General features: G+C 50.1%; 1 protein-coding gene across 2 annotated transcripts in view; it reads right to left on the bottom strand.

Moving 5' to 3' along the window:
• Positions 1-6,457: 6,457 nt before the first annotated feature.
• The window catches only part of Dnajb6 (DnaJ heat shock protein family (Hsp40) member B6), a 55,023-nt gene continuing 51,910 nt past the window's right edge, over positions 6,458-9,570 (bottom strand). For both annotated transcript variants that reach the window (XM_040739362.1, XM_040739361.1), the window contains exon 10: positions 6,458-7,795. In XM_040739362.1, coding sequence (XP_040595296.1) covers positions 7,713-7,795 — 83 coding nt within the window. In that variant the 3' untranslated portion in view covers positions 6,458-7,712. The remainder of the gene's footprint in view (positions 7,796-9,570) is intronic.

Here is a 9,570-nt window from a genome sequence, read left to right as displayed (position 1 = left end):
CGAAAGGAATGCATTTTGTGGCACAGGAAGACAAATGTCGCCCTAGGTCCCTGCAGTCGGGGGCCAACCCCATCCACTCTGCAGACACTGGTTGGTCTCCTTCTGTCAGTGAACTCTGGGCGATATCAAGCTCAGCAGGTGACAGGACTATTGCAAGTAGGAAGGACTGGGAATATTAACACTGAGCTTTATTTTTCTCTATTAACCAGTAAACACAAATCGCTATTTGTCGTGGTACGGGAGAACAGAATGACCCTGACATTTACCACTGTCTTTGGCACTCCTTTGATGTGACACTTGCAGGGTTACAATGCTGAATGGTGACTCTCGGAAGCAAACCTCCCACTCACTCCTCAGTAACACCACTAAGGGGACATTCTCTCACCCTGCAATTCAATTTTCACCTCAAGTAACGTGAACATAAATTAAAAGCCAATTTACATGTGTGCAAGAGTTCATGTGCCTGCACACAAATATTCATATACATGAGCATACAAATGTGTGTGTCTTTGTGAGCATATATGCGAGTACATATGTTCACACGTGCACTGTGCACAAACATGTGTATATATGAAAGTGCCCGTGTGTGAGCATGTGTGTATCCTTGTATATTTATGTGAGAATGCATGTCAACTGTATGTTCATGCATGCATTTCTGTATGTGAGCATGCATATGTGACTACAAATATTAGTGTGTGCACACACATACATGTGGTGTGCATCTTTAGAAGCGGAACCAAATCCATGTGGTCCTGTTTTCTTTTACTGAGGCGCCCTCTTGTGGCCACCTAAAATATCGCACCCTGAAACAACTGAAGAGAGGTCTTGCTTTTCTATGAAAACACGTAGATTCTTAGTGTAGAAATAAAAATTGCACTAGGCCACATAGACATATGGAATCTTCTCACGAAGTATTTTATTTGTGGCTGAATACCAGGTTTGGAGGTTAAGAGCACTTACTGTTCTATCAGAGTCCAGATCTCAGCATCCATGTTAATAAGCGCCCTATCACTTGCAACCCCAGCCAGATCTGATGCCCCTTGTGATCCCTGTGGTCACCTGCACACACATGCACAAACATACACAATAAATGTTTAAAAAATAGACACCAAGCAACAAAAAGCACCACCTCAAGAAGGATCCACCCAGGGCTAGTGCCGGTGAGATGGCTCAGCGATTAAAGACCCTTACCACACAGCCTGCCAAGCTGAGTTTGAGCCCCAGAACTCACATGAAGCTGGAAGGACAGAATCTACTCACAGGGTTGGCCCCCTGCCCTTCACACGTGAGCTATTGCTCGACTGTACCCCTTAAACACATCGCACACAATATTAAATAACCAGTGTTCTCATGTAGTGAGGCTTAGGGGCTAAGACACAGAAGATTCATTCTCAGCCAGTTTCCAGCAGGCAGCAGCATGACCAGGGCACACGGCTGGTGCCTTGTGTCTTAGCCTGCAGTGACAACCGGCCCTAAACTTGGAGGTTACACCCATTCTCTCGAAGCTATAACTCTAGTGACAGGTCTTGAGAGGTTCCCGGTGGCCTGGTCCCTGCCACACACTCACATTCTTCTGCTGTCTTCACACAGCTGTCTGCGATTGTCTCAGCCCCCACCCCACCCCCTTTCTCCTACCCCTAACAACCTAGTGCTGACCCAGTGTCTACCCTAAAGCAAACAAAGGCTTGTCTCAACCTTTGCAAAGACTGGGCTCCCCGTATGCCACATCCAGGGGCCCTGGGGTGTACAGTTTCTCAAGAGCCATTTTGAATCTTCAGAAACCAGAACACCCCAGGGAGAAGAGATAGCAGCCATCATAAGGAACATATCACACTCTCTGGGTGACAGGCTGCAGGGCTCCATGATACAACAATGACATTATATCCAGGTCCTGCAGGTCCTCATCTGATGTGGTCCTACCTAAATAATGGTCTTGTTCTCCTGGCTCCACCCCCGCCTCCCGGATCTGCGGGGCCTGAGCATCCGATGGGAAGTGGACAGCATCAGGGACAGGATGCTGAGGCAGACTGTCCTCCCTCACACCAGCTCCCAGCTCCACGGAACCTAAAGGCCACCCCTGGTCTCAGGGACGAAGGACAGAGAAGAAAACCTCCCCAGGGAGGCCCATGCCACAGCCAGCCATGTCTTCTGAAGTCAAGGGGCTGATGGGGAAGACTCAGGCTGTGTGGCCTGGTGATCCAGCCTGCTGCAGACCCCCACACAGTATCCTCTTCTGGAAGGAAGCCACATGCTCGTGCAATCCCCAAATGGGTCACCCCAGGATCCCCAGCCCCCAACAGGACAAGTGCAAGTGCTGGGAACACAGCTGTGTCTGGGCTCGGAGAACTAGCTAAGTTGTATCCTTGGCTGCCTGCTACCCACACAATATCAATGGTGCCATGGGCTTCCACGAAACCACAAAAATTCAGGGCTGGAATAGAATGGGGATGAAACTAACTCCCCATGCCTGTCTGTGGACCCCAGAGACCTGTCATCTTGAAGCATATGTCCTCTCTAACAGTTACCTCCAGGGTCTCTAGCCAGGAGCCCCCCTAAGACAATGGCTACATAGCCCAGCCTTGACACCCAGTAAATAGCCAGGGCAGAAGCTAAAGATCTCCACAACACACGGACTGGGGGCCCTCCCTAGACCTGCCTGTCTGTGGTACTCACGGCAAGCCGCCCTCCTACAACCAGCCCCAGACAGTCCATAAGCCAGGATGGCTCTTTAGCCCATCTGCTCAAACCTACACAGCTGAGCACCAGTTCCGTAAATCAGAGTCACTTTCTCAGCATCAGGAAGACTCATTGTTCCATGTCACCAGTGCCAGCCACCACATGTCACTGCACAAAGGCTAATCCATCAGAATAAGTCTTTTCTTTTAATGCCATTAAAAAACAAAGTCAGTTGGGCGTTGGTGGCGCACGCCTTTAGTCCCAGCACTCGGGAGGCAGAGGCAGGCGGATCTCTGTGAGTTCGAGACCAGCCTGATCTACTAAAGCTAGTTCCAGGACAACTTCTACAGAGAAACCCTGTCTGAGGTGGGGGGAGGGGGTAGACAACCAAATTCTACATGCCTACTACAAATCCACACCGTGGGGAAAGCAGAGACTCATGACAAAAGGTGAGGGATGGAGTTGGACAAGCTGGCCGCTCCAAGGCCAAGAAGCATGTCTGGAGGCCTCACTAGTCAAGGCATGTTCCACCATGCCCAGCAAAAAATATTAGTGGGAAAATAAATAAAACTAAATCGTAAGTAAGGGGGGAAAGCCGTGTATGGCAACGTTTTTAAACAGGTGACAAAGGGCCTCTGATGGCTCCCAGCACTCGGAAAACCACCTCTTCTAGACAAGGGTATCTGACTATGGGCTACTTTCTTGCGGCTTACAGACAGATATGCAGCCCTGGGTGTCCATCACAACCCCCAGCTGTGTGAGAAAGAAGCCAGGAAGGGGCAGACGCACAGTCAGAACTCTCGTCTTGTTGGAGTGAGACGCACAGAGACTGTGTGACAGCAGAGCTAGCCCACACAGCTCCCACCCACCCGGGGTCACAGCAGGGCCAGGAACCAGCTCCACCCTGCTATAAAGAAGTACATGGCAGACCCTCGGGTTCCCTGGGGGCGTGGCCTTCCCTCACAGCTGGAGCCGCAGCTTCTCTCTCTCTCACTCCTGCCCTCTCCAAAGAACCTCAGTCCACCTGGAAACAGAAGCCATGGGCACTAGAACCTTCCCAACCCCCAGCTTCTCCATAACTGGCCTTTGCGATGTCCAGCCAGAGCTGAGGCAGATCACCTCTCATCTATCTGTTCCCCACCCACGGGTGGGAGGTGCTCTGATTTTACTTTTCCTTTAAGGGTGGCCTGATGATGGTAAACGGGCCATGCCAAAGATACCAGGGAGCGGGGGTCATATGATACTTTATTAGAGAGAGAGAGAAGTCAATTACACGAGAAGCTGAGAACTGAAGTCAGCACTCTGTTCTACTCCAACCTCGATCGCAGCCCCCCAAAAAGAGAACAAGCGCCCCTTTCCCTTTTCCATTTATCTCTCCTCCCCCATGTACCTGTTGACCATGCCCAAACGGGCGTGGTCAGTGTTGAGGATCTCCCTACAGCAGCCCAGGGTTTAGGACGCAGCATAGTCATAGAGAAGCCCTCTTCATTGAAAGGGACAGCATGAAAGATCGTCAAGCACTCCTGAGGAAGGCGATGGCACCCACCTGTCTAGACAAAGCTTCAGACACTTGCAAGGCAGCCAGGGAGGCTACTCTCATAGCCTAGGCCATCTTCTCAATCTGGGGCCTCTGGGGAAGCAGATAGCTTGCCCACATGGAGCCTGCTATATATTTGTAAAGCCCACAGTGACCAGCCCTGGGCTGCCTCTCAGGTCCCACCTGCCTGCTCATCATGGCTCTCAGACTGGGTGGCACCATCCTGGATGAGTCAGTTGACAGGGACACCTCAGGGTCAGCAGCTAGTCACAAACCCAGCATCACCTTTGGATGGAATGGCCCGTGAAAACATACACACACAACATTCTCAGCATCATCTCTAGGGCAGAGTAAAGGAAAGGGAAAATCTTCACCAGTGGCAGGAGCTGCTCCAGACCTAGACCTGAGGATGCCAGCTGCAGACTAGACCTGAGGATGCCAGCTGACCCCAATAGCCAGGTAGAACTCCCAACAGTGAAGACCCTTGAGGCACAGGCAGGGACTGGATATGAAAGTCAATGGGATAAACTAGGCCCCCTCCACAATGATCTGCAAGATTAAATGCTTTTCAATCCAGATATTACCACTTTTCTTTTTTTTCAGGGGGTGGGGGTGAGAGCAGGTGACCCTGGGGCAGGCAGGGTGTGTCTAATGAGTAGCCCTTACTGGCCTGGAACTATCTAAATAGACCAGGTTGGTCTTGAACTCAGATTTCAGTCTACCTCTGCCTCCCGACAGCGCTGGAACTAGAGGCCTGTGTTACCACATGAGATTATAACTGTGGCTTTTAATACCACTTTGCTGAAACACTGGGTGATAACTAGAGCCTGTCCAGAGCACAGCATCACTTCCGAGGTTTCTCTATCTGCCCTACACCTGTGAGACTCTGTGGTCCAGACCTTGGGCCTTCACTGTGCTCAAAATGACTGCACTCACACAGACGCTGGGCTCTGAAGCCCATCACCAAAGGTGGAAGAGTCCAGGCAGTACCAGGGCATGGTCCTGATCTCTCCAGGTCCCCTCTCCCTAGCCCCTCAGGGCATCTCCACAGCAAGAGAGCCACCTTCCATCCAACACATCAGAGATCGCAAAGATGGCTGGAGACAAGCCCACACACAGTATCACTTAAGAAGTACAGGACTTTGCCAAGTGGCAATGCTGTTCTGCACTCACTGCCCCTCCGGAAGGATCCTGCACTGACACACCAAGAGTCTGGGCTGGGCTGGCTGGTACGCTGCAAACTACTGCACACTTAGGGCCGACTGGGTAATGTCCAGCCCAGGTATGGACCGGCAGCCTGTTTTTCTGTGTCCTCACCTAAGCCTAGGCCCACAGCAGGCTCCACACAGGGTCGGCACCACCCTTCTGGCTGTGCATTGCAGCAGCAAAGGAAGAGCTGTCCTTGGACTTCAGTTCACCTGGGAAGCCAGGCTGCCTGAAGACATGCAAAGACTTGATTGATGCATACATGAACGCTGTGTGCCTACTGGCTATGTACCTGTCACTCGCCTTGAGGGAGTGGCTATACTTGAAGTAGTAGCAACTCTGTCCCTAAAACCTCTATGACAAGCCTGGTGGCGGTGGTGCACGCCTTTAATCCCAGCACTTGGGAGGCAGAGGCAGGTGGATCTCTGAGTTCAAGGCCAGCCTGGTCTACAGAGGGAGTTCCTCCAGGACAACAAAGACTACACAGAGAAACCGTCCCCTGCCAAAAAAATAATAATAATAAATAAAACCCATCATCAGCTAGGCTGTGGGCTGAGTGGCCAAGCAGCTTCATCTGAAGTGCTTCCTCATGCATACATCCCGGCACCTCCCTCTTCAGTACTGGGGACTTGGCTGTACTGTCACAGTCATGGGGCCAACCAGGCCCATAAAGTCATGCTCTCTGGGTTACAATTTGTATGGGGGACACCATCACATCTTTTGCCCGAAAAATGTCACTTTACCTTCCACAATTGAAAATGAAGGAGCTGGTGAGATGATTCAGTGGGTGAAAGCGTTTGCCATCAGGTCTGACCACCTACACTGGGCCCCCGGGAAAACACACAGAAAGAGAGGACAGACTCCCACAAGCTGTCCTCTGACTTCCACACACCACCATAGAACACCTTTGCACATGCATCCAAGCACATACACAGAATAAATATATAAAATTGAATTAAAAAACATACAAGACCTGCTTTTATTCTTCACAGTAACAGTTCAACTCACCGGCAAGGAATGACCACAAGAGAGCTGGACTCAGTGACGTTTACATTTTATTTACGTCAGTAGCACTAAATACATTATGCCTTGTGGGTCACATTTCCACAACACACATCAATACCAATCCACACTCCATGGTAACTGCCCACACCACCGCCCACTGAAACCAAGCAAACACAGCAAACACTTCATGGTCATCCCCTCAAACCTCAGGTGACTCTGTCCCAGGCTCCTAGCTATGGCAGTGCCCAAAACTCACAAAACTCCCCTTTCCGTACTACTGGACCCAAATGCTGGCATCTCAAGCCCACCATTTTTTATGATGCTCTCCTTTCCTAGGAGATGAAGTTTGAGCAACAGATCCTCACGGCCAAGGAACGCATCCCCAAGAGACACGGGTAGCCCAGAAGTGAGACGGCATCAGAACTACTTGGTGCTCAGTGCTAAGGGCAGGTTGTGGCAGCATGGCATGGATTTGTGACGGGACGGTGCTTTTGAAGGGCCAGTGTTTGCAACCTGAAGAGCCAAGGTCAAGCTTCTTGCTGGGTAGCGGACTATTCTGCACGCGGCTGTGAGTGCTGTGTGTTTGTGTAAATAGCCAGGTGGCACTGACCTATGAAAGCTAGAAATGATATTGCTACGTAATACCTTTTGACTGAAGGATAAATATTTCTCCAAGAAGAAAAGATGAGATTTCCCAAAAACTAAACTATATTTGGTGTCAAATTCTGACTACCTGGAGAAGATTAAGAGTTGAACGATAAATATAAGCAAAGAAGTGGCTCGCGATGGCCTATGTGTTGCCAGAGTACTGAACCAAAAGCACCCTAACACCCATGGCTCAAGGCGCAGCTTACGTTACCTGTAAGTTCCGATGTACTAAAACTGCACACTGTACCGCCGCCAGGAGAAAGTCATGAACGCATACCCAGCTCCCTATGGACCCTACTGGACTCCTACAGCTACAAATCCCTCGGTGCTGGGAGCATGGCTTGGACTGCTGAAAAGAATGAGGCAGATCCTTACAACTCAAGAGGAAAACGCTACGGATTTAGTGTTAGGGAAAAGCAGAGTTACAAGGCTAAGGTAAGGCTGTGTCACAAGCTTATACTATACAGGCCACCCGGTATTGTCACCTCCGTCTCCAACACCCCTGATCCTACCGATCCGTGGGCACATGTCCATAATCCTGCTAAGCGCAGTGGCCCTGGGCAGCACTGAAACGATGCCGCTGCCGTACGCGTGCGCACCGCACACGAGAGCGGCTGCCGCGGCTGCAGCCAAGTCCAGCCTAGTGGTTCCCTTTGGTCGACTTCTTCTTCTTCGAGTCCTCTTTCTGCTTCTGCTTCTTCCTCTTGCCACCTTCCTTGAGCCCTAAGGAAACACGGCTTGTGAAACACTGCACACCAACAACTGCTTCCCCACGAGGCAGGTCACTCACTAGACACTTCCCCACATCCAAGAGAGCAACGGAACAGTCATTCGTGGTGTCCACATCAAAAATGAAAACACCAACTGCTGTTTGGACTAGCACACTGAAGGCTTCCCATGTTACTCACATACCTACACAGGGAAGTGTGCTATTCACAGCAAGCATCCTGCATTTACCCAGCAGCCCTGCCACAGAACACCTCTGTGGAACAGACTCTCAATCTTCAAAGGCCCTGCCAAGACCCTACCTGCAGAACACACAACCCTGTCACCTACACAGCCGGTCAAGCAAAGACACTCCCTTCTGCAATGGACAGCCCACTCTCCCTTGCAGACCATTTTTCTTCCTTGAAAACAAGGCCTCTCTCATTTTTCCTGTCATTAAAGCTAACAAGTACAACTTTACCAACCAAGGCCACAGTAGACTCATGGAGGCTCTGCCTCTGGACATTTCCAATGAGCCAGAAACGAAGGGCTCTGCCTTCAGTCCTGCAGAAGCTCTCACACCCTGGCCACAAGAAGTAGGTGGGATACAGGCCTCACGCTGAACAGGAGCCACAAGAGATCTCAGAACTCCACCTTCTAGAACATGCCCACAGATAACTCAAAATTCCTGCGATCAGATGCACCAAAACCTTAGCACATGAATTAGTTTGGGGGGTGGGGCACACAAGAGTCAGGTCAGTCGTAGGGTTAGATGCAGGCTCTAGCTCTGTGAATTGCAAGCCATGCTCTGTGAGGAGATCCACACTCCATACATAGTGACACTGGGCAAGGCCACGTTCAGCAGGAAGAAGGAAGGTTTACTCCTTCATTCATGATGTTCCTCATGTTGAATAATTTCCATCTTTAATGGTCATGTGTTCTTCACAGTTCACAAGCCCATGTTGTGTGTGGAATACACAAATGAAAAACGCCACTAATCTCTTCTCCAAGAAGCAGAGCACAAAGAACAGCCCAGAAAGAAAAAAAGGAAAAGCCAACACATACTAGACCCAAGGCTCAGGGATACAGAGCTTACCCAGCATGTGGGCAATCCAAAGTTACAACAAACATACACACGCACACACGCACGCATGACCAATCCATGAAATTTTTGAGAGCCTGACACCCCTAGTAAGGCATTCTCAACGAAGACACAGCAGTGAAAATTGTTTTCATCTAGGAAAGTCCCCTTCCCAGTGCCGATCAGCCTGGCTGCATCTAGACTGTACCTGACAGCTCTCTAGCTGACAGCCAATGGGAGCTGCAACTGGGGTGGTTTCTCTGTGTGTGCTTTTTAAGGAAAACTTGTAAATCCAATAAAACCCAATAATAACAGCAAAACCACTGAAGGCCGCACTGGAAGCCTGCCCCAGACCAGCATACTTCCTCAACTCAGAATTTAAATGGAAAGTTCTGGGCTTGGTCCACTTATTCCAACAGCAGAGCACAAGACTTTGCAAAGGCCTCTGCATTGCACAGAGCACAGTGGCTTGAGGTACAGAGCAAGCTATGCTGCCCAGAGGTCACAGCTTTGCTGTGGTGGAAACCAGAGACTGCTTTTGTATCATGGTAGCTAAGTTTCGAATGTCCTTCTCAACGGGTTTTTGTTTTCACTTTGTTGTTAAGCCAAGCTCTTGTGTAGCTCAGATGGCAATTTGGAGAGCCCCACTTCAAAATGAGTCATCATTTCTGAGTGAGAAGGTAAGTGAAGGGTTGCTCACTTATTTTTCTAT

The sequence above is a fragment of the Mesocricetus auratus genome, unplaced genomic scaffold (genome assembly GCF_017639785.1).
Source record: "Mesocricetus auratus isolate SY011 unplaced genomic scaffold, BCM_Maur_2.0 Super-Scaffold_100676, whole genome shotgun sequence".
Classification (NCBI taxonomy): domain Eukaryota; kingdom Metazoa; phylum Chordata; class Mammalia; order Rodentia; family Cricetidae; genus Mesocricetus; species Mesocricetus auratus.
The sequence above is the reverse complement of the archived record's forward strand: the minus strand, read 5'-3'. Positions and strand labels throughout refer to the sequence as shown.